Genomic DNA, 25,715 nt, shown 5'->3' with positions numbered 1-25,715 from the left:
ACTGACTAAACATCTCCAAGTTCAGAAAGTGATTCAAAGAAAGACCTAAGCATTGAGCTGCTGCACTTTTTCTCCTCTGCCACAGGAAGGCTCAGTTTTTCCTTGCTAAAGAGCTGAAATGCAGTCTAATGGCCAAATGATTCAGTGCCAAGGACACACAAGTGAAACTTTTTCTGGATGTCAACTTGTTGCCAGTTATAAATATGAAGAAGCATCAGATGGTAACTTGGTGAGAAGGAACAAAAAGAGCAAAGTTTCAGTGTGAGAACGACAAGTTTCCAAAGCGTTGACCATGCCAAGCATGTGGAGACGGTGCCAACTCAGTTGATGTTTGTCATCCACTGATAAAGGGACAGTGAGAATGTAAAACAAACAAAAACACTCTGTGTATTAGAAAAAAACATCCCTGCATGCTTATGGTTCATTAACAGAGCTCCACGTTTTTGCATGACAAGGAACTTTCTCAAGTCTGTGTGAATGTGCACGATGTGCTTGATTTCTGCAGTAAAGTAACAGAATCTGATCAGAGCTTAAAAGCATTAAATACAATTGATGGGGCGATGTCAGTATCTCAAACTCAGTTCAAGTTCCGTGTTTAGGCTGCTTTATATTTATTTCTAGTTTACCAGGTAGTTACCTTACTTTGTCTAATATTTGCTGCAAGGTGCTAAATTTCCCAAACTTCATCTTTTCTTGTAATGTCTGCATAAAGCAGGAAGTTGTGTTCTGAGTCGGCTTCCTTGCTTTTTTCAAAACGTGTAAGCAAATCAGTGAGCTTCTGTACAGAGCTGGTGACTTTATGTTGTATAATCACACAGAACAAGCCCTTTCAAATTACGCCTAAACATTTGGGTAATTGACAATGGAGATGAGCGATTGATAAGCTCTAAGTTTTCACTGAGAAAGGTTATGTAATGTACTGGGCCGAGGGTTGAGTATTGGGATTTGTGCACAAGGCTTTAAAAGTGAGACTTTGTTTTCTGTGGGCCATGATCTCTTCCCCCCTTCTCCTCCTCCTCTCCTCCTCCTCCCCTTCAGACAGAGAGGGAAACTTGGGGACAAAGTTCTGGCAAGAGGCCCAGTCCAGCTGGGGAATGCTAGAGGCTCCAGAGGACTTAACCATTCAGCTACAGAAGGCAAAGTGTTCTGTTGTTTCATTCATCGTTGTTAAACAGACTGATCATAATTTAACCTCAACATGAGGTTAACTGAGTTTTAGAATATGTCTCTTTAAAATCAGGATGTGATGGTACTCTCAGCTTGTCCTCAGTGAGATTTAACTGACACATTCAATCATACAGTTTCAAGATACTTTTTTAAAAACGTATAAACCTATAAGATTAAATAATCCCCCAAAAAATCAAATACATTTTAAGTTATTGAGAAATTACTGGTCATTTAGAAGTACTTAAATGCACACACTGACTTCTGAGTTCTTTAATTTTCTGGAATTTTGTTTTCTATAACTACTCAGGGAAAACATTGTCAAAGTGTAAACGATTACGGTGTAGCTCAGTGTGAATGGTACATACAACTTAAGCTTCTTCTTCGTTCTCATAAGATGTGAAGTATTTCACAGTACCATGAACATGACTGCAAAACAAACCAGCAGCTCACACTGAGCAGATCGGCACTATGTCACCCAACCTGCTTTATCTTTTCCTTCACTGCACTTAGCTTATTTCATGGATTATCAGCACACAAAATGCTGCCCTCACAAAAAAATATTGTAGAAGCACACATATACTGAGAAGTCAGACTGTAACGCTATTTTGGAATCTAACACTATTTTGCTAAGTAATACTTAGCAGGGATAGAAAGGATTAATGTTTTAATCAACATTTTCGTTTATAAAAACACATTACAATTGATGGCCACTAGGGGGCAGACCAACAGTAACAAACAGAGTCCCTTATGGCTAATAAGCTAACCACGGAGTCCAATTTAACATTAGAAACATATTTTTACCAAACATCGTTACCACTAACGGAATTCATTTCGTATTTGAAGTTTCATTTCACCTTATAGCTTCTTGTACCAGAAATGCTCTGCATTTTGTTGCAGAGTTTGAACTGGTTCACTTGCTTCTGGGAGATGCTAACTCAGTTCTTTTAGCTGTTTGCACAGAGTTGCTAGCTTAAAGCTGCTGTTGGTAGTCACAGAGTAAACATCTGTTCAGAGAGAGGGACTTCGAATGTCAACACTATCCCTCCCAACCAGATTTCCTCTTAGCCCCCCCAACACAGATCGGCGTGTGCAATTATGATAGTGCCGGACTCATAACCATTTGGAGGACCTATTTGGGGCCGCCCCTTAACCAATCAGGACAGAGGATTGGAGATTAGCTATGATTGGTCCGTCATAATGGGAACGAGGAGAATAACATTGCTTTATACATAGGCATTGGAAAACGCAGAGATTTCAAAATAGTCTCAAATTACTCCACTTACCGATGAGTACCGATTGGTATTATGACCTTTTCTCCAAACCCAGCAGAAAAAGTAAAATATTTTTTACACCATTCCTACCAACAGCAGCTTTAAAGGGAGTTAATTAGTAATATTGAAAATAGCTGGCCATTGTTCTCTGAGAGGATACCGTGGACCTTTTTTAGAGCATACATTTTGGCCTGCCAGAGCAGTAAAAGCATGTGAAGGCCTGTTTAATAACATTAAAGATCCCATTAATATGATTTAGTTGTGCTAGTTTCTGTGTCCTGTTATTGTACATGATAGCTCATCAGCAAGTGTAATTTAACCAGCCAGTTTAAATGTTGTAAATCGTGCTTAGATTGGTGTAGATTACAAGTTTAATCCTGTGGTTGTTAGGCTGATTATGTCTTAGTTTTGTGTCACATAATACAGTGTGGTGAATTTAATTTTTTTTGTGTGCTCTCTACCACTGTGTTCTTTCTTCACCATATGTAAATATGTATGGCGTTATAGCACTTTAGTCTTGTGTCATTTGTCTAGAGGTTTCTTACAGGGTGCTGTATTGAAACATTAAAAGCACTGATTTCTACAATATGTCTCAGACATAATTTAATGGGCTTGAATAGCCTTAAATGTGATCTAATATTACTGAAACAATATGCAGAGCCTCAATGATTATCTCCATTCATTTCCAAACAATTTAACATGTCTGAATGTAAAAGAAAATACAATTCAAAGCATTTTATTGATGACATCAAATGAGTGAAAATGGGAGTGGAAACATTTCCATCTACTGCAGTCAGTGTAAGAAGCTGATCATCTTTTGGGAAAGTTTTATTCAGCAACAGAATCCATTTTGTCGTCAAAGCAACAAGGATGAAGTTCATGGATCGATTGGCGTTCACCGGTCAATGACAGTCAAAAAAGAAAAAAAATTCAAAGACAAACTGCACACTTAATTGCCCAGATAAGTGTTGAGGTAATGTGTAAAATACTATTCAGATGGATGGGCAGAGTACAATCATTCAGACATAAAATATCTACAGAGAGGTACATGGACTCTCAAACACGGTTTTCAATGCACAGTATGATACGAGGCTGTAACTGCAACAAAGGAGGAGAAAGGTCGAATTAAAACATAAGACAATGGAATAAATGAAATAGGAAGCACCATGGTTTGTAAGTGCTTCAGTTTCTGGATGTAAATAAATAATGTAGAAATTATTCTGCTTTATATCTGGAGAGGCAGAGAATGGAGATGTAAGCCAGAAATGACTCTGGTGTACTTGGCACCTCTTATCGCAGCGTCAGATCCTCTGCAGCATCTTCAGCAGGTCCATTTTCACAATAAAGCAAATGTGCTGTTGGTATGAATCTACAACATAAAGCAAAGCATAAACAGCAACAAATACAATTAGGAGCATAAGGTCATATTGGCAATGAACATAAAAAAGCACTTGAATGTAGCTGAATCATTCTCGAACTTCCTGACCGATGAGATGTGACAGATGATGAAGGAGAAAAGAGGCATGTAATCGTTGTTGCCAAAATTCTCCTTCTCCATGAAACTGAACATTTGAGCGAACAGTCGGTTACATACAACACAAACCTCTGCCAGGCGCCCCGCTGACAGAAAAATGATGACAGACGGGCCGGTAAAAGTGTTCAGGAAAAAAAGTGCATCATATTTTGTCAAATACTGAGAAATAGCTGAACATTAAAAACAACACTCTAATAATAAACATCTGAAATATCTTTTTTTTTCTCACTAGTGCAACAACAGACGGGATCAAAATAATGAGAGTATTAACCTGCAGGCAATCAAAGCTCTTTAAACATCGAATAATTTTCTCGTCACAGTAGCAGAACAGTTAAGAAGGCAACTTAATGATTGATGCTTGAACACAAACATGCCAACATTATACACATCGCTCTTTTTTATAGAAATAAATAGCTGAGTTATCAACTTTATCCTCTTCTTAAATAATTTCCATCTCTATATGACTCTGATGCACATTTAATATAAAGTATCTAATACACAACTGCAATTTCAACACTACTGTTATACATAATATAGTTCTCTATGTTCATCTTTCATTCAACTTTGGAGAGAAAATGCTTACAGAATGAACACCTGTAAACTTCCACTGTTTCCACTCAGAATTATGACCTTATAATATTATATAACATCAAATGTTGGTTCTTTTTCTTCTTTTTTCTCAGATTTTTTTAACAAACATTATGTACAGAGAAGCTGATAGCGAAGGCAGGATTGTCTAAAACTTAAAATCAACAAGTGCTTTGTGTTTTTTCTATTCAGTCTGCAAACTTTTACATGTTACCTTCCTATAACCCGAGTGGACAATCAGTACCAGTGTAGGAGAAGAGTAATAATAATAATGATAATAGTATGTAGTACTGGAAGAACATGAAGAAATGAACACCCACATATTGACATCATCACCACAATATGTAGCTAAACAGGTCCTCAGAAACGGTTTTGAAAATGAAGCAGAGCAGAATCAGCAGCTTTCCTTGTCTGAGTTTTTAAAGCCTGCATTACAAACAACTGCTCCTTGAAATGTCACCTTGCTCTCAAATTCTAAGGAAATAGGGCGTAGAGACAGGGATGGTTCACCTGCGACGAATAAGGGCAGCCAGGTAAAGTGAACGCCTTGTTAAGCAACCTGCTGTAAACCTTTGGCAAGGAAACGTAGGTCATTTGGGTAATTTCTAAACCTGTTTGGAAACGGTGTGCAAAATGATTCATGGGCATCTACAAGTGTACTCCTGTGATGTAGTATTGCACTTTCATAATGTTCAGGGAATTTGTGAGAGACTGATTCTAATAAAAACAATGCAGCAAATGCATCCATCCAGATTTTTGGTCCCTGGTCCAAAAAAAGCTCAAAAAAATTCTGGATCTTATCACTCCCTTAAGCACTGATCCTTTAGACACTGAATGCCTTGTAAACACATTTCCCCAAAGTATTCGAACAACATGCCTTCCGCTTGTAATGACGGCTTCTGTGCTGTTAATTTGTCTGACGACCTCCAATTAAATGTAAAGCATGAAAAGGATTAATTTCTCAGAGTTGACAGACTTCCTTCCAAGCCACAGAAGACACTCAGCAACTGTTGTCACAGGCTTAATAGCACATCAGTATGAAATACAAACTGCTCTTTATGTGTGAAATTCTTGGATCTCCCTCTTATCTGCAGCACAGAGGAAGCTTCACCTCTTTAAGTATTGCTACTCATACTTCTTGAGAATTTCTAAACCATAGAAAACCAAACAGGAGTCATACATTGCATCAAATTTACAGCCAAATACTAAGACTGAAGGCCGGATCTTTTCGCTTTGAGCTCTGTGACATATCTTTAATGAGAGTATGCAACTGCTTTTATACACCAGCAGAGGGAGCCAGAGGACCTCAGCTGAGAAGTATAAACATGGATGGAGAGGCCCTTGGCTATAACGAGCATTATTAAAAGGACTGGCACTGTTTAGTTTGGTATAATATGAAAGTCTCATGGCATATGAATATCATGACACCTGTATACACCTGGAGACCATGTTTCATACTGCCTTTTGTTCAGGAAAAGTTGCTTAAATAAAACTCCAATAAGTTACTTCTGAAAGAATCTGAAAAGATGAAACACCTGCCTAACATGGTCCCTCCTCCAGCATTAATGGCACATTGAAGAAAAACAGAATGAGAACAGACACAAATGGCACCAGTGTTATGTAGAAATGCATTATGGATCACCCTCCAGCTTTCCTCTTAATAAGAAACATCCGGTACTGCATCCTGTTTCTTGAGACAAACAAATCTTGCGATACTACAGCCGTGGAAAAGTCTGAGTTTGTGTTGACATGGGGAAGCAGAGGATGGTACATGAGGCTAATTGCATTGCTGCCATGCTGTGGCAAGAAGACTGTCAAGGTTTGTGTGTTTAGGGAGCTCTGTTCTTGCCTTCCTCTACTCCACCTGGAGCTTGTGCAGCATGTTTCTGTTCTAGGTGGAAGCAGTAAGTATTGAAAGTCGCCCCAGCATGTATTAGCGCAGGGCAATGCAGGATGAAAAACGTTTATTCAAGCCTCGGCTGAATGCACTTGCGCAAACACAAAGCTCCTGCCTCGAGACTCTTAACCTTGTACTTCTGTTGGAAATTGTATATGTTTTAAAATGCACTCCCGCCCACCAGCTACTGGTGTTGAAGGTAGTCTGGAGTAAATGTCAAGCATAATGAAGATGCAGACAGTTAAATACAGCGCTGTCACCTGGCTGCAGGCGTTTCAACAGAGGATTCTGGCTCTGTGCAGCAACATTTTCCGTTTAAAGGTGAAAGCAAAGAGGGACGGAGAGAGAGGAATCTGACAGTTTTGTCGAGTTATTTAAGCCTGAAGTTAAAAACAGGCCTATACAAAGTCCAAATACAAACCTCCTAATTGGGTTTTCAGTCTCAGCCAAGATGAAGGAGATATTGACCATCCTTTGCAGGGATATAAATGATATTATCTGTTTGAAGTTTGTTCTTGAGGAGTTTGCACACCGGGCCTCGGTCCTGGTTCTTCATGGCGATCATCTGTAGTTTCTGTCAGTGCTGCAGACGTATTCACCCACATTGAGTAGCTCAAAAACAGCTGGGTCTTTTTGATTGATTAGAGCCAAGATGGCATCTCTCCAAGTAAAGATGTTAGCAGAGACTGTCTGCTTTCACATGGAGGATTTTGGAGAAGCCGGGTCTCTTCTTCAGAGCCTGAAAGAAAAGAAGGGATAGCAGACTCTCATTTTCTCTAAGGGAAGCCACATGTGATGTTTTTTTCTGAATATCTGCAAACAAAACGCTAATTTCTCCTTGTCACATTCTGTCTTTTTATGTTTATTCTATCAGCAGAAACTGCACTCAGTGACTCACGTATGACACAAAGCTAAAAATAAGCAGTTCAGCACTGAGCTTCAGCAGGTTAAGGATGACTCTCTTGCTTCATAAGCTTCACCTCAACAAAACTGCCTTCAAAAACACATGATTAAACACACAAGGGGAGGTTTTACTTCCTTTTCACAGCCAATATAAAGAGAGGAGGGATAAAAATAAATCATAGCTGTTTGCAGTTTTTGGAAAAGTTATCTAACTGCTGTGAGCAACACCACCATCCTGAGAGGAAGATCCGGGAAGAGCACAGTTAACTGAGTCATAAAAACAAAACATAAATAAATAGGCCGGAGATTTCACAGCCTTTATGTATGTGTGTGTGTGAGAGAGAGAGGGAGGGAAAGAGAAAGTGTGTGGTCAGCTAGCAGAATGACCTGAGCCTCTCACAGTGAGCAGTGAGTTAGCTACAGAGTATCCACAACCAGCCATCACTGAGACTCAGAGGATTGAGTCATGGTTTAAACGGTGTGTATTTATTATAAAAAATAGAAACATCTGTTAGCCATGTGCATACAGTGGTGAAAACTCCAAGGACATATTGGCTGTAGTTATACAGATAAAGAAGAAATGTGTGGCGTCTAAGATGAGGCTCTCGTGATGACGAAAACTGTATGTCCCACGATTCTCTGAGCCTCAATGTGCACACAGAATATAAGTTGACATAGATCAGGCTTTAGCGTATGTGTGCTAGAGGTGATATTGGAAAGATGTTGTTACCTGCAGCTTGTTGACCATCTCGTCAAATAGTTTCCTGGCTTCAGGGCTGTTGGGGTCCTCAAAGTAGTCCTCTATACCAATCTGAACCACGATGGACTTCAAGTTGCGGCAAACACCTGCGTGAGTGAAAGGAGGGTTAGACAGCATTTATCTGTTATCTACATTACTGCTTATCTCTTGTCTCGATGAGGTGTATATGAACAGGACGTCGGCCATTTTTTGTGGAGTATAAACTCACTGTTGAAGTGAAGCAGGGCTTTCGGGGTGACAGGTGTGGAGGTTAGCACCAGCATCTCCAGTCCCTTCAGTCCCTCTCTGCAAACCTCTGCTGCCACCTCCTGGTTGATCTCACTCACATGATCCAACTCCAGCACCTGCAGCCGCATGCAGTTCCTTGCTGGTGAGGTGAGATACAGATATCAATCAATCAATCAATCAATCAATCAATCAATCAATCAATCAATCAATCAATGCATTTTTATTCATATAAAATGAATGATTCAGAGAGCCAATTCAAAACAAATGCAAGCTATATTTTCTTGGCACCTTTAAAATGAGGGTTTACAAAGTGCTTTGACATGCAAGGAAATGTATACACAAGAAAAATTGTAAGAATTCAAACACAAAGAACACAACATAAGAAACCCAACAGCAAATAAGAACAAAAACAACAGCAAGAATCAAACATCATGAAAACCCAGGCAACAAGAAGTGGGACTAAGAAGACAGATAATGTGTGATGATGTAAACAATCAAAAAGTAAACAAACACAAAAGAGGAGATGAAAGCAATAAGTCAACAGCAATAAAGAAAGATAAAATAGATCAAAGTGATAAAGAGATCAAAGCAACAAAGAGGAATAGAAACAATAACAAGAGATAAAATAGTTTAAAGAGATCAAAGCAGTATAAACAGAGAAAAATACTGAAATAATAATTCAACAATCAATGAAAGCCATGAGAGCTATATGTAAGGAGATGTGTAAGATACGCAGGTAAAGGTCAAGATAAAACAGAAAATGTTACGGTGGAATACTGAAGAATACTTAAGGTGAATTTCCATATCAGTGCTGCCCTATTTAAGTCCTAATAATAACATTTCACTGTGTAACCACCATCCTACATTCTGCTCAGGATTGTAGCCAGCATAAAAAAAACCAGCTTTTGGGATGATATCTGAATGATTGATTGAAATTCATAAAAAATTAACGTTTGTGTTGAATCTGAAATCACTACATGAAATGAAGCAAAAAAAAAAAGAATAGTTTTCCTGGAAGTCTTTACCTAGAGAAGCCAGACCCTGAATGCCGCATCCTGCCCCGCCCACTCCCAGAGCACGGAGGTGTGGCCAACATCTTCCAATCGTCTGCAGGCATCGGTTACTGAAGCGAGCCGGCTGTTGGCTAAAGAAGAGAAAATATGAGTTAATTCATTAGCATTGGTCACCTTAGTTGTACAGCAGATGGAGTAATGTGGTTTTAAGCTAAAGTTACAGAATGGGAGTATATGACTCTGTGTATTACCATGGGTGTAGTGGCGCCACCTGTAGGGAGATGATGTCTCTACAGCCTGCTCCGAGGGCCCAGATCACCTCCTGTCCGACTGGGTCTGTGGCACTCCTAGAACACAATGCTACATTGTGAGGATAACAATGCACGCCTGCAGCTACAAACTGGGTGTCTACGGACTCATGAGAGCATGCTGGGAGAAATGAAGTTTTTGTGAGGACAGATGCCTGGACTCTTTTACCTGTAGGTTACAGCCTGCAGAGCTCGGCAGTAGCAGCTGGCCAGCCAGAGTGAGCGATCCGTCAGCAGGTTGGGGCAGTGAGAAATCTTCAGGATCAGCAGGTTACTTCCTGTGGCCTTTAACAACGCCTCCAGACCTTCCTCCAGACAGCCACTTAGACGGAAAAGTGCAGAGAGATCAGCAGAAACAGTCAGAGAGAGCCAGAGCAGAGGAAACAATTCTCCTGTCCTTTAGAGCAGCACTTCTACCTCAACTCAACTTTGCGTTATTTATAGAAAAGCTTTGAACAAGCATGAAGCCCAATACGCTTCACAAAGTCACATACTAACTTTGAGTTAAATTCTGCACGACCACAAAATAAAGCTGTATCATCACGTCTGCTATGTCTCACCGTGTGCTTTTCAGGTAGTCCTCCTTTGTTTCCTTCTTGCCTCGCTGTCTTGGTTTGAGGTTTTGCAGGATGAGCGAGTGTGTCTGAGTGCACCACTGAGACATTATGCCCAGGAACTAAGGGAGAGAAATAGATACCAATGAAAACCCTCTTAATTAAAAGTGAGGAGCTAAAGATAACGCTCCTGAATATTTTCTTTGTGCTGTATCTTAATGTCTGTTAAGCACCTTAGACGAGATGCGTGCGTTCTCCAGCAGCACCCTGGTCCACACAGCAGGGTGACGAGCCACAAACTTCCAGTCCCTGCAGACCTCAGCAGCTCTCAGCAGCGTTTTAGTGTCCAGGTAGGTGAAGATACAGAAGAGAGCTGCTCGCATCTTCAGGACCTCTGGACTGATCACCTCATTGGACTTAGACGGACTCTTTTCATGGCGACATGGCTTGTTGTATCCTACATCAGAGTGACATGAGGGAAGGAAAGAGTCTTTAAACCCTTTAAATAAAGGACTGTTTTTGGAATTGAATCCTTGTGCAGGCTTAAACTCTGAAGTTTATAAAAAACGGCAAGCGCTATCCTAAAATGATCATAACTACAGTAAAGATAAGACTCTGATCTTATCTGAAACATTATAAACATGTAACATTTCAACATCACATGCAGCCTAGAGCATTACAGACTGAACAGAGGGGGGTTAAATGCTAAAGGGAGAATTAAAGACTGGGAGTTGATGTCATAAAAACCCTTATCATTCGCAATATTTACAAATCATAACACTTCTGTTGGATGTTGGATGTTTTATACCAGCTGCAAATGTGGATTCGATATGAGCAAAGTGATTCAATTTTGCTTCAACCATCCTGGAGATCATTGCGCATAAAAACCATCATCTGTGCTTTAATGTTGCCTCCATTTAGCTTCTGCGATGCAGAAAAAAAGTTGGAGACTCCACATTTTTGCAGAGAGGATCATCCCTTTGGATGCAAGACTCTCAACAAAACAAAGTAACAAGGAACACAGTGTTTACTCTGAGCTTTGCATTAGAGGTTAGGGTTAGATCTAATTTCCCATCTCTGTGGAAAACGTCCTGCGTGGTTCCAGTCCCAAAGACTCCGCACCCCAAGGAGCCCAACCACTTCAGACCTGTGGCCATCACGTCTCACCTGATGAAGACCATGGAGAGGATCCTCCTCAAAAACCTCTACCCACTCGTCAGGAAAAACATGGACCCCCTGCAGTTTGCTTACCAGCCAAACATTGGGTGTCATCGGTGTCATTCGCTGTCATCTACCCGTTTCACAGTTCCCTGTCCCACCTGGAGATCCCTGGCTGCACTGTGAGAGTCATGTTCTTTGACTGCTCCAGTGCCTTCAACACAATCCAACCTTCTATACTCAGGGGGAAGCTGAAGAGGGCGGGCGTGGACTGTCACCTGGCAGCGTGGACTACAGACTACCTCAACAACAGACCACAGTATGTGAGGCTCCAGGACTGTGTCTGACATGGTGGTCTGCAGCACAGGAGCCCCACAGGGGACAGTGCTCTCCCCCTTCCTCTTCACTCTATGCACTTCGGACTTCAGCTACAACTCCAGGAGTTGTCACCTCCAGAAGTTCTCCGATGACACAGCCATCATTGGGTGTGTGTCTGAGGGGGAAGAGCTGGAGTACAGGGAGGTCATCATGGACTTTGTCGACCGGTGTGAGCTAAACCACCCTCAGCTCAACACCAGCAAGACCAAGGACATGGCGATCGACTTCCACAGGAAGACACCCCAGACTGCACCGGTGAACATCCAGGGATTGGACATCGAGAGGGTGGAGACCTACAGATACCTGGGTGTTCAGACTGGTCACACAACACTGACGTCCTGTACAAGAAGGGACAAAGTCGTCTGCACCTGCTTAGAAGACTGAGGTCCTTCAGGGTTTGCAGGACTCTGTTACAGACTTTTTATGACACTGTGGTAGCGTCTGCATTTTCTATGCAGTGGTCTGCTGGGGAGCAGGGAGCACAGACAGGGACAGGAAAAGACTTAAGAGAGTGATCAGGAGGGCCAGTTCTGTCCTGGGCTGTCCTCTGGACTCCATAGAGGAGGTGGGTGAAAGGAGGACATTAAGCTGACATCAATCATGTACAATCCCTCTCACCCGCTGCATGAGAATGTGGGGTCCCTGAGCAGCTCCTTCAGCAGCAGACATAACACCCAACCTGCAGGACGAAGCGATGCCGCAGATCCTTCATCCCATCTGCAATCAGACTGTTTAACACCAGCACTACAATGTCCCTTTAATTACCCGGTAATTATCTGTTATCATCTTCATTTCACTACATGGCAGTTACTGTGTGACTTTGCAATATGTCTCTGTCTTCCCGGGTCACTGTTTATGATTCACACCGATAAACTATTCTGTCAATCTCACATTTGAATCGCACTGATTTCTCATACTGTGTATGTTTTTTTTAAATAATCTGGTGCAATTTTATCTGTGCAATAACTTAAATCACTATCTATTCATCAGATAGAAGTGTAAATAGTGTGTATATATCTGTAATATTTGCCATATATTATTTTATTCTATTTTTATTTTATCTTATTTTATTCTATCATTACTATTATTATTGTTATTATATTTTTAACTATGTAAGTACATTCTTGTATTCCCCTGTCCCATGTTGTAAGCTGCAATAACAAAAGAATTTTCCCCATGGGGATCAAATAAAGTATATTTTATCTTATCTCTTAGTATTTTCTATTTATCAACCTGAATAATTCTCAGACAGGAGCCTTTTGGCTTTTTGACCAGTCTGGTGTAAATCTATACACAGCTCTAAATGTGTATACTTGTATAAAAAAATATCAAGTCTATATGTAGTTTTCAAAAGCTCTTTTCAGCTGATTTTGTCCACATTATTTCATTTACACTGTTTCTCCTTTATTTCAACACTTCTAGATCCCCAAAGAATTACTATAAATAAATGCCACACATAATATTACACATTCTGTCACATGGTGGCGCCAACAAGACACTAAACAAGATTACATAATCTTTCCTTATGTCCATCTTTTCTCTCTATAGCTATCTATTGGCTGACTCAGTCTGTCCAATCCAAGCCTGTCTTATACCTCGCAGCATGACTCATTTCATCTTTGGCCTTGGAAGGAGTCTGTTTGAAACCATCAGGGCTATGAACCAATACTTATACTCTTTCTTTCCCTTTTCCTCTTTCTGTCCTTCTCTCTCTTTTTTCTCTCTCTTTCACACACACCACCCACGCTCAACACAGCCAAACGAACTAAAAAAAAAGCCGAGCTGTGTTACATGCTGAGGGAAAAAAAAATGTGTGCTGGTAGAAACATACCATCTGATACAAGCTGGCAGATACTCTCTCCCAATAAGGAGAAGTACGTCAGAGCTGCAGCATGCCAGAAACATGTTGGGTGTTACGTGAGAAAAACCTTTGAGTTAATGGGGCAGTTCATACGCATGTGTCACAGGACCCTGGCCCAGACTTACTCCTTCACTGACGGCTTCGCTCCACCTGTTTTATAGTAGAAACCTAACAGCAGGTGGAGAAAGATGGAGGGCAGCAGCAGTGTGAGTTTGAGTATCTTGGCAGGGTGGGAAGTTAACAGGGAGATGTACAATCTGTGGTGGATCTGGAGGAATGTGCCGGCATGATTGACTGTCTGACTTGGCTCAGTCCAAGATTCAAAACTCAGCATGAGACAGAAAACTGAGATGATACAACAAGCAAATGCTCAAATACAGATATGTTCAATGTGTCCAATAAATATAGACAGTCTTTAGAGTATAAAGCAACCACCATAATGAATGACATTGTTTTTCTCAGTTTACCTCTTTCACAAACTTATTGATGACGAAGAAAATCGAGGGAACAACTCAAAAAAGGACGAGTTAAATCACACTTTTAAAAAGTGAAATCATTATCAATCACATTTGGTTTCATTAGGATTAGCAGAATTTATACACCCTCGACATCTATTCTGAGAGCTCTTTTGGGCCTGGTTTGGGCCCAATAGACATGACAGAATCAGTGTAAACGTCCTGATACAGGTCAATATCAAAACTCTTTTTTAAAATGTATGATGCATAATGCAATGCTTATGATCCAGATATAGCGCCACCATAAACTCATGAGGCACTCTTTTGTTTACATTACTCTCAGCATGTCTGCAGCTGAGGAGACAGTCGGCTGAACTTATAACTAAAAAGTTATAAGTATAGGAGCATCCATCTGATAACCTTTGCATAGTCATGCCTTTGCATTACTGATGCACATCCAGTGGCCCACAGTCTATTTTCATAGCAGCCCAGAAAGTAATTACATCAGTAGCTATGTCAATACAGGCAGAATTTCCCATTGTCAGAAACATTGCAGCCAAAAAAATAATAATTCCATATCTGTTGGCCTGTAACCAAATAACTACAGACACACACACACACACACACACATACAAAACCAGACATGACAATGTCCACAAGCAACAGTACTTGTTTCCCTGTTTTATATGTGGATAACCCCCCCCCCCCCAAAAAAAACTCCTGCCCCCTAGGGGTTACACCCACAGACTGTATAATCAATGGACTTGGTATCCGTGACGTCTGACACCTTCTGTTTCTGAAGCGCAGTTTTGAGGCCAATCGTCGGCGGGAGCCATATTGGAAAAGCTGAACTCAACCTAATGTCTTTTTTTGTTGTGTATGTGGTTTCCGGTGTTTCTGCAGCCAGACTCAAGTGGACGCTCAATGAACTGCAGTTTCTAACACTTCTGCATGGGCTTCATATTTTGAGACTGGAGGTTGCTGCTTGGTCACACCCCACAGTTTGGGAGTCACTGAGTTAACCTAACCCTGTGCTTTAACAGCTCTGTAACAGTACACATCTTGAGTTGCAGAACTGAGCTTGAAAGATAATAATAATAATAATACATTTTATTTATAAGGCACTTTTCATTGCCAGAAATCTCAAAGTGCTACAGGCACACAGTATAAACAAACTTGAACATTTCTTAAAAGGAGTACTTAAAATAAGTTAAAAGCCTCTTTAAAGAGGAAGGTCTTTAAATGTTTTTAGAAGCATCCACAGACTGTGGGGTCCTGAGGTGGCTGGGCAGGGAGTTCCACAGACGTGGTGCAGCAGGACAAAAGGCCCGATCTCCCGTGGTCCGGAGTTTGGTTCTGGGAGGGTGGAGGAGGTTCTGATGTGGAGTGCGTGACTTCCGGGATGGGGTTTGCTGGGTGAGGAGTTTTTTGAAGTAGAGTGGGGCGTTTCCATAGATGCATTGATGGGTGATGAGTGCGATTTTGTAGTTGATTCTTGCAGTGACCGGAAGCCAGTGAAGTGTGTGGAGTACTGGGGTGATGTGTTTGTGTTTTCTGACTCTGAGTAGGATCCTGGCTGTGGTGTTTTGAATTAGTTGGAGTTTGTGGAGATTTTTGATGGGGGTCCCGATGAGGAGGGCATTGCAGTAATCGAGCCTGGAGGAGATGAAGGCGTGGACGAGCTTTTCAGTGTCAGTTACGGTGAGGGAGGGGTGGAGTTTGGCAATGTTCCTTAAGTGAAAAAAGCAGGATTTGGACAGATGTTTGATGTGATTGTCAAATGTTAGGTGAGGGTTCAGTCTCACACCGAGGTTGGTGACAGCAGATGAAATGGGGATAGATCTTCCAGAAAAGCTGATGGTGGTTATGGGGGATGATCGGACCTGGTGGGGGGTGCCAATAAGTATGGCTTCGGATTTGGAGCAGTTTAATTGAAGGAAATTTTGGCTCATCCACGCCTTTATTTCCTCCAGGCAGGAGGTAAGTGTTGAGAGAGGTGATGGAGCAGTTGAGTTGGTTTTAATGTACAGCTGGGTGTCGTCGGCATAAGAATGGAAAGAAAGTTCATACTGGCTGATGATATGACCAAGGGGGAGCATGTATATTGTGAAGAGCAATGGACCAAGTACAGACCCTTGAGGGACACCGCAGGTGAGAGGAAGTGTTGAGGACTTTGCAGGTCCCATGCTGACAAAAGATGTTTTACTAATGAAGTCATCTTGGTAAAAAAAACAAAACATCCCTTACGGTTTCAAATACTGAATTATAATCCATTTACTGGATTATCTATATTAATAAATATGTGCATACAATCCCAAGTACAATCTGAGTAATGATCTGTGAGGTTATTTAGATGAATTGTATCACCTTCACTGCTGCCTAAAATACGTTTGAAACTGCTTCTTTGTTTTTGTCTGCCACTACTGTGCACATTAAATCATGTTTCATTTTGAAATCGATTCAGTTTAGACTCCTACACCAGTGTTCTGGCTTCTTTTGAACCTTCATTTTTTTTGTGCTTTAGAAATCACATATAAGTGTTGACTGTTCAACCTTTTGTAGCTGCTAACTGGCCTTTTGACTCATCAAGCTGCGTCAACTGAACTTTATCCATACAACCCAGAATCCAATCAAGTTAGTCTCTGAAAGGCTGTGAGGCACAGAAATATTTTAAAGAACACCTCCAAAACACATTTGTGGCTGTGTTTGTGTTCCTGACTGAGTCACTTCAGAGTTTCAGTCATTATTCATGATGTGTTGACTTTGTTGTGTCTACACACTGCCGCAGCTATGGGGCCCCTTACCTCCGTGTTTACCATATATGCTCATAGCTGATCCAGAGTCAGTTTGTGAAGCCACACAACTCCAGCAACTCAACCTGACTCAGATCCACATCAGTCCCTGCCCTCATGAGATCACTTTAAGGCATTTGCTATGTGAATCCTGGCTCCAATGAGTCTGAGCTGCTTGCTGGATGTCAGATTGGAGCTAAGAGTGGCAGAACATACATTGCTAAGAATAAAACTCACCTGCATTAGGGCGATAGCCTGCCCTGCCATGCTGTGGATATGGAGCCGCAGACTGCTGGACTTCAGCCACAGCTCTCCTCTCTTGTTCCCACATCTCCACCTCGGACTCAGTGGTCCTGGAGCCCACGTCCGACACGTCTCCTTCCTCGCCTTCAGTGCTGTTCCTGTACGGTCGCCGCTGCCAGTTCTGGATGGCCTGTTTACGAAGACCCCAGTTTCTTGATCCGCCACCACCACATCCAGGGGAGCGCTCGTATCCCCCTTCCCCCAGCCGGCACTGCATGTGATAGTACTGCGCCTCGGGACACTCCTCCATGGGGTGCATCTCCACACTGTCACTGTCATAACCTCCAGAACCCTGTGAGACCGACTTGATCCGCCCGGATGCTCTGCAGGAAAGAGATGGAAGCAGTTATAAAAATGATTGCTATGCCACAACTAGTAAGCTTATTTTATTATAATGACTAAGGAAATGAAGGAAGAGTCAACCAAGCTCCTACTAAAAGTAAGAAAGAGCAGCAATTTAAAGGTACCTTTTAAAGTGTTAATATGACAGACTGTAGTTTTACAAGGGTTATTTAAAGGGCTGTCTGGTAGGTAGTCAGCAGAGGATCCAAGAAATACTTTTGGCAAAACTACAACAGTTTTGTACGATTTTTTTCTTCACTCTTTCCCTTTTTATGGATTAACCAATCTGGGTCAAATATTCCAATAAGTGATCTCTAGAGGCAAGGCAACTTCATCTGCACAGTACCTCTTCACAACACTGCAAATCAATGTACTTCACATGAGCTACCGAAGGCATTTAACCTAGATATCAAAGTACACAAAACAGTACCAAGAGTTAAATGAAAAATGGTTTTATATAGAGACATAAAATATATGATTACAAAGGGAAAATGTAAAAAAAAAAAAAAAAGAGCTTAAACAGAGTAATAAACTGTACATTACAGTGAAAGGTATGACTGAATCTTCTTCAATGTCATTTATTGAAAGGCAGTTGTTATCTTCAGCATTCATTTGACAACACTTGGAATAGATCTTACGTTTTCTGAGTGTTTTTTGCTGATATTTGGAACAAAAAAGGTGGTGGCGATGCATCTAGTGAGCGTCTTGTATTTTACTCTCAGACTTGTCAGTCTCTTGTTTCTGGCCTTATCGAAAGCTGGGCTAACTGCTAATTGTAGCCTCAAGCATAAAAATCATTTACTGAGAGTACACTCTTTTCTAAATCCTTCAGTGATCTCTGCTAAGTTTTCTTTTATAGTCCTTTAAGATCCACTGTAGCACAGAGCAGTGCGTGTATTCAATTTGACATGAGTGGATGCACATCTGAAAGCAACATGAACCACAAACATGCACTGTATGACCTACAACAATGTGCTTGCATTTTCAAGGGTTTATAGCAGAACAAGGGCAGCTTTTATACATGTGAGCTGCTACAGTACTCAAAAAATAAACTCCCATCCAATTCAAGTAATGAGACGATACAAATACGAGCCTGTGAAAAAGTAGGGCATTTCTCTTCCCTGTTTTCATTTCTCCCTCATCAGTTTTTCTTCCTCTTTCTCGCAGCTTAATGTGCAGAGTGGAAACATTTGCATTCATCATTTGAGGAATAAAAAGAATCATAGATAGTGCTGCAGGTAACATTTATATTTGCTTTCTGGGGAAACGGATACGCAGACGATGATATCCAGGTTACGCTGCATACTGTATATGAAATAAGATTATGTGAAACAATAAAAGCCTTTTTTTATAAACTAAACTAGGTCAAAGACTAAACTGTGATTTATCCCAGTATGTCAGCAGTAACCTGCTAAAGCTGCTTTAATATTTTGTCAACATTTCAATCTTTAACACCATGTAATGATATGAGTTGATCCAGATCTTTGGAATCTCATTATACACTGTTTAGCTGATAAATGATTACACAGAGTGTACTCAGAATATAAAGCAGCATCATGAAATAAACATAAAACAACTCGAGTGATTGGTGGGACTTCCCTCATGTGCAAACCAGTATGAAAGCATGGCTATACAGTACTTGTCTGCATTTCAAATTACTACTTAGAAAACAAATATTATGGTAAAAAGTAAGGACAAATAAAGACACGTTGAAAGTAAAAAAGACAGAGCCAACTCTCTGAGGCATTTTGATGTAAAACTGACACATAGAGATATGGGCACAGGTAATTAAACTCTGATATAACCACCAGAAACCTGGTACAAGAAACAGTTGTAGTATCAGAGTCAAACTGTGAAGGGGGCATATGTTTTCTATATCTCATCCATTCTGATAATATCAAGGCTGATAGAGAAAGATAATTAAGGACAATTTGGGGCGAACCTCAGCTCCACTTCTAGGGCAGTCAGAAGTTTGTTAGAGTCAGCGTTTCCTATAAGTCACTGAGGCTATTTCAATGCTTTATACATTCTATATGCAGAACACATATACTATAAGACTGGTTCAAACGAAGAACTCAAACTTTTCTTGAGATGATGAAGTTGATCCCTGATGAGGAGCTATCAATAACTGAAGACAGACGGATTGCAGGGTCACTGTGTCTGTTTTTGTGTACAGTGCCATCAATGATTCGACAGGGAAGGTCTGACAGGGTTTGCGTGACGTCATGTTAGGAAACACATTCACATACCAACTGGAAGTGACGGTGGGGTTAGTCAGAGTTTGATGGCACAGCAGCATGTCTGAAATCACCAGCAGAGAGCCAGAAATACTTCGGTCACACCTCAGGAGGAGAGACAGATGACCTGCACCTCAATGCTGTGGAGCAGAGCCTGACTAAAAACTGGGATCTTTTCCATTACATGCCGTGTAACATGACACTAAACACTAAATAGGAACATAGTGATGTGGATGTCTCAGCAAGGAGTGACGTGCAAGAGGAGAAGATACTCTATTCTCAATATCAAATAAAGGGTATCTGTTGATATATAAGGGTTTTATGTTTAAATTACCATTAGTTTTATAAGTAATAATAACTTTATTTGTATAGGACTTTTAAAAACATCATATATATCACTTAACACAAATGACTGAGAACTCATAAGAAAAGTGGGAACTTCAATTTAAGCTTACATTGTCATACTCATTAGGAACAATGTCAACATGCACCTGTGTATGAGCATAGAACTGCAAGAGGAGAAAAAAATAATGCACTGATACTAAAATCTCTGTGGATTAGCAGATCGTGGATACATTCTGATCCTTGATATGATCTAATATATCGATCTGTGGTACAATCATAGCTGGAACTAACAAATGTATGACACTTTTTCACCGTAAATGACTGTAGCCATTTCATAACTGAAGTAATGAGAAAACAACAGTCTACTAGATTAGGACTACAGTAAAATTCAGATATCTAGACTAATATAGTTTTACAGTAATTTTATTTGGATGAAGTATTAATTAATAATATGTAGAGGAGCAGTCCCATGCAGCTCTCCTTTCCAGCACGTTCCCTACTATATGAATGTTACAGAAACTATCTGATATTAGGGCAATCTATTTTTTCACTATAGTACCTTCGCAGCTTACTGGGGACTGGCAAAAAAACACAAAGTGCCCCAAATCAAACAGGTGGAAACTACAAACACTTCCAAAGGTTTCGTTGTGTTTTTCTGCAATGCTGTAACCAAATGCCTGAGGACCACAAGCAGAGAGCGCAGGAAGGCAAACTGACAGAGTGTGATTTTACTTCAACTGCTCTAAAATGTTAAGAAAAAAAAGGTGAACCAAATTAATTTGACAGGAAAGAGCTCCAAAATCTCCAGCTGAACCAAAAGAAAAGCTTTTTTTTTTCCATGAATAGAAAGACGAAAAAGGCAGAGAGAAAAATCTTCCTAAAAAGTGAAAGGACTCTTCATTAAACCATGTGTAATGTGCCAGTTATGAGCTCATATAATCCTCTCTTCTCCTCTGGGTGGTACCACCTGTGCCATAAACCTCTTTATGAAACTTTGGTGGTCTGGATGTAATTCCTTGGTGTGAAATCACTCGTACACGTGGAATAAGAGGGAGTGTGTAGACTTACCCTGTGCTGGGAGAAGACCGTCGCTCAGACACTTGGTACATGCCTCTTGTGCTCCCAGAGAGGCTGGAGTTCCTCTGTACAGACACAGACATAAAGAGAAACACATGAGAAATTAATAAATGTTTATTAGACATGCTTTATGCTTCATTTTATAGGTAATATGGCAGTATGTATTCTTGAGTACGCTCCCTGAAGAGTTAATGATAGCCATGGATGCAATACTTTTTCCACATCTACATTACATTTTTATAACTGAGACATTTTCTAGACTTTGATTAAAAAGAATACGCTCTAAACCGAAGCATGAGATTTACAGTATTTTATTTTAGAGCAACTCTCAAACTGAGTTAGATCTGCTATAAAAATGAAACGGGCACAGGCGGCTGCTTGACAAGTCCCCACTGAGCAGACAGCGAACATAAACAGTAAATCAAATGCAGCTCATGGAGAGCTCCTCTCAGTGAGTTCAAAATAAAGATGTGACTACTTTGATTTTTTAACAAATAATCAGAGTGATAATAACACAAATGATTTTTGAATCACAGACTCTTTTGTATGATTCAGTTGTTCAGTCAAGCCCCAGTTACAACATACATATCAGAGATCACAGTGAGGACAGAAGATTGCTATGATTTTTGGGATAATTTCTCCTGAGACAAAATAAAAAAAACAAAAAAACAAACATGCGGAACTGAAACAGAAGGGTTTGATGTAAGATTCACAATTGGTTTGGATGGAAGCAAAGAAGGTCTCCCTTGAAATAATACCAAACACAGTATACAATCAATCAATCTTCATTTGTATAGCGCCAAATCTAAACAAACGTTATCTCAAAGACACTTTTACAAACATAGCAGGTCTAGACCATACTTGCGTTCAATTATTAACAAAGACCCAACACCAAGACAGGATACAATCCAGTCCCCTGTTACTGACTCGATCTTATCTCATCTTAATCCACCATGAGCATTGCACCTCGCAGTATTTAGGTAGTTACAGCGGAGAGGAAAAACTTCCTTTTTAACAGGCAGAAACCTCGAGCAGAACCAGACTCATGTTAGACAGGCCATCTGCTTCAACCGAGTTGAGGTTGAAAAGAGGGATAGAGGAGAATAAGAGAAAAGAGAGAGCAATATTATAACACACTGAAAAAAAAGAGCCTAAACCACGATATATACCAGCGTATCAAATGCTGTTTACTTCAAGGGTTCCGTTTACTCCATGGGCTGGTTGCCACTCGGTATAGTATATCATACCAAGATATCATCAACAGACATTTTCAGAAATGATTACTAAGTTTTGCAACCTTGAATGGTACGGGAATCTGGTCAGGCTCATGGGCAACAAATTTCGGGTCATATTGGCCGGAAACATGGAAAAAGGGAAAGAAGAGGAAGGAACTCTTTCTCACTGAGTGAAGCCATTAGATCAGGAATCATCATTTTTATCACAGCGGTTTAAAAGATATAGTTTCCTTTACAAATCAAAAAGAGTCACTGACTGCCTCATAAGAAAACAATTCACTGTCTATTGCATGAGATTACACTCAATAAATAAAGTAATATTAGATTTTTACACATTTTCCTTCTGCATCAATGAAACTATGGGCTAATAAAGATGCTGCAGGAGGATTAAAATCATCCTCCGTGTACAAGAATATCAATATCAAACTCTCCGGATGAATTTCTTGTTTCCACAATAGCAACCTGAAAAACCCTTGGCACATTTCCCACTACCTGAAATATTTGATTGTAGCTCTGAAAGCAGGTGCGCATTTTCAAGTGCATTGGGTTGTGGGTGTGCAGCCGCTTCTCACTCTCTCTGTTTGCCTGAGAGTAAAATCCCAGAGTCAGTCTTTCAAACAGCACTCAAAGCTGCCTGTGCACTCAAGTGTGCAGTGTGTATAGTGTTTGTAAGTGTGTATACATTTTGTGTGCGTAAAAACACACACAAACATGTGTGTTTGTGTGTGTGTGAAGCAGTGCCAGGTGGGACTTTGTGTACAAGACTGGCGACGTGTCACACAGGCATAATATGCATAAACATAGACACTGTCACTCCTCCCCCTCTCTCTCTCTCTATCTTCCTCCCTCTCTTTGTGTTTTGCATTTCCTCACAGAGCTTGTCCCTGAACCTGTACCAGAGAAAATGGACCATGGAGGAAACAGGCAAACACCATCCATGGTGCCCTTTCCTGGCCAGTCTGTGGTGAAAGCCAATCCCCCAGAAAAGGGTGGAACAAAATGTATCAAGAACATGAAAACTCAACTTTAGGGACCTGAGTTTGATCTAGGACTGCATTTAACGATTGATGACAAGTCTCCACATCGTCACATTGTCCAAAAGTGATGTCAATATACCCCTTGCTACTCTGACAGCTCTGGGCATGTGGAGTGAGTGTCTGAGCAGAAGGAATTGACTGATGGAGGCGCGCTTTTGAAGTCCCGCCTCTCCCAATGACCAAAGCATACATTTAATTACCCATAAAACCATGAAGATCCCTCAGATCTGTACAGCTTACAGCTGAACAGCTTCTGGGGTCGTTTGAAGCAAACATTTTTGATTAAAAAAAGTTCAGTGACCTGTTGGCAGAAAGCATCACAAGAGCTGCATTGCTCAGCAGAGCTGTCAATCACAGCATCAGACTGCATTTATAAGCCTCAAATGACTAACTACAACTAACATCTTCTGAAAACAACAAGCGGCAACCTTCGGTCTCAAAACATTAAGCCCATGTGGAAGTGTTATACACAGCAGTTCATTGAGCGTCTGCTTGAGGCTGGCTGCAGAAACACCAGAAACCATATGCACACCCATTTAAAAAGGATGATCTTTACAGTAATAATAAACATGTTTGCAGCCTGGTTCAAAAAACGACTTGTGTCTGAATAGCTAATTTCTCCATCGGCACACTTGACTGACAGGCAGGAACACTGTAGCTGTTGGCAAGGAGGCTCACAGCCCGCCTCTTTACCTCACACTAGTTCGGATGAAGTTAGGTCTTGTTCAGCATTTCCAGTATGGTCCCCGCCAACGATTGGCTTCAAATCAGCACTTCAGAAACAGATGGGTGACGTCACGGATACTACGTCCATTCATTTTGCAGTCTATGGTCATCACCTGTTAGAAAGCCCAAACTTTACGCACCACTATATAAGAGTTAAAGCTTCCTTCACCTTGCACTTCCTGTTAAGAAATACACCAGACTCAGCTTGGATTGAACTAGAGTGTGAGCAGGAAATAAGTCATCCATCCTTTCCCTCACTGTCAGTCCTAAAATACCTCTGTGGCTCTAAAGCCCGTCTCCCAGGAAACGAGGGCGACCTCTCTGATTCAGTGACAGGGAGAGGGAGAGGGAGGTCGCGAGGGTGTGAGCTTGGACGGGTGGTATCTCAGGGCTTCCCTTGACAGTGTAAGAAAGTGCCAAGCAGTCTGTGACTTCACACATGTACTTGTCAAGTAGATTATTCACAGCGCTGCACACAAACATGAAACAGGCTGATGGTTGGATCCAAAGAGAGAACGTCTAAATTTAGGCAGCAGTGTTTTAGGTCAATCACAGGCCAAGAAGGCCTGTTTTATAGCTAATGGAAGAGGAAACCCTATGTGTCTCAATTTACATTTTAACAGGCTTTTGCAGCATTACAAATGAGCCATCACTATGATTACACACCGTACAGTAAGACTACATGAAGTGACTCAGCCGAGTACGTCGACCATGTCCTTGAACTCAGTGATAGTGATCTGAGAACATTAGTGCTGAACATTTCTCAAACAGTGCACCAAAATGAGAGAGCTGTTTTCTCTGAGGCGGATCTGCATCTGATTCTAATCATGCAGGAGCTAGATGTGGTTTCCATGGCAGCACACAAATGTGTGTAAGGAAACAGGTTGCCTTTTTTTTTTCTTCTAAGAGGTGTTTGATAATTTGAATGAGTGACATTTTAAGAGGAGAAAGTGTCTGATTCTACGGTTTTATTGTGTGGCATAACGAGGCAAATTCAGGGTGGGAAAAAAGGAAACAATGGGAGCTGCAGAGAGCTGAAGAGAAAGATCTCCGGCTCCCAGAGCAAGAAGATCATTTCTACAGCTCTGAATCTGAATGTAAGGATGAGACTATTTGAAGTCATAACATTGTGATCCAGTGGGGAAGGATAAAACTTGATTGTCTTGATGTTATGTTATATTAAGACACATATTTTGAGATACATCTGGTCAGGGGCTGCTTTTCAGGGTTTAAGCCTGGGCGATGAAGAGATCTCACATGATAAGCTCTTTGATTTTTTGGAAGAGGAACTCGACTAATCTCACTACACTTTCTGCGCTGAATGGGGGAACAACTCTGCTGGCAGGACTTTTAAAACCTCCCTAAAATGTTTGCTTAAGTTGTCCCAAAAACCCCACTTCGCTTGGGGAACATGGTGACCTTTGACCTTATATGCCCTGCAATTGTTTTCAGTTCATGCTAGAGTCCAAGTGAGTGTTTGATCCTGATATAAAGCTATTTCCTCAAGGCCTCCCTGAAATCTGTAAGAATGAGCCAGACTGATGGA

General features: G+C 40.9%; 1 protein-coding gene across 4 annotated transcripts in view; it reads right to left on the bottom strand.

Moving 5' to 3' along the window:
• Window positions 1–3,158: 3,158 nt before the first annotated feature.
• fbxo41 (F-box protein 41) overlaps window positions 3,159–25,715 on the bottom strand; it is an 80,287-nt gene continuing 57,730 nt past the window's right edge. For 2 of the 4 annotated variants that reach the window (XM_034687714.1, XM_034687715.1), the window contains 10 exons: window positions 21,163–21,236; window positions 17,105–17,493; window positions 10,457–10,680; window positions 10,230–10,345; window positions 9,839–9,991; window positions 9,613–9,708; window positions 9,374–9,492; window positions 8,329–8,487; window positions 8,091–8,206; window positions 3,159–7,196 (listed from right to left, as the gene is read on the bottom strand). In XM_034687714.1, coding sequence (XP_034543605.1) covers window positions 7,134–7,196; window positions 8,091–8,206; window positions 8,329–8,487; window positions 9,374–9,492; window positions 9,613–9,708; window positions 9,839–9,991; window positions 10,230–10,345; window positions 10,457–10,680; window positions 17,105–17,493; window positions 21,163–21,236 — 1,509 coding nt within the window. In that variant the 3' untranslated portion in view covers window positions 3,159–7,133. The remainder of the gene's footprint in view (window positions 7,197–8,090; window positions 8,207–8,328; window positions 8,488–9,373; window positions 9,493–9,612; window positions 9,709–9,838; window positions 9,992–10,229; window positions 10,346–10,456; window positions 10,681–17,104; window positions 17,494–21,162; window positions 21,237–25,715) is intronic. The other 2 variants (XR_004631852.1, XR_004631851.1) reach the window with 2 other exon arrangements.

The sequence above is a fragment of the Notolabrus celidotus genome, chromosome 7 (assembly GCF_009762535.1).
Source record: "Notolabrus celidotus isolate fNotCel1 chromosome 7, fNotCel1.pri, whole genome shotgun sequence".
Taxonomy (NCBI): domain Eukaryota; kingdom Metazoa; phylum Chordata; class Actinopteri; order Labriformes; family Labridae; genus Notolabrus; species Notolabrus celidotus.
The sequence above is the reverse complement of the archived record's forward strand: the minus strand, read 5'-3'. Positions and strand labels throughout refer to the sequence as shown.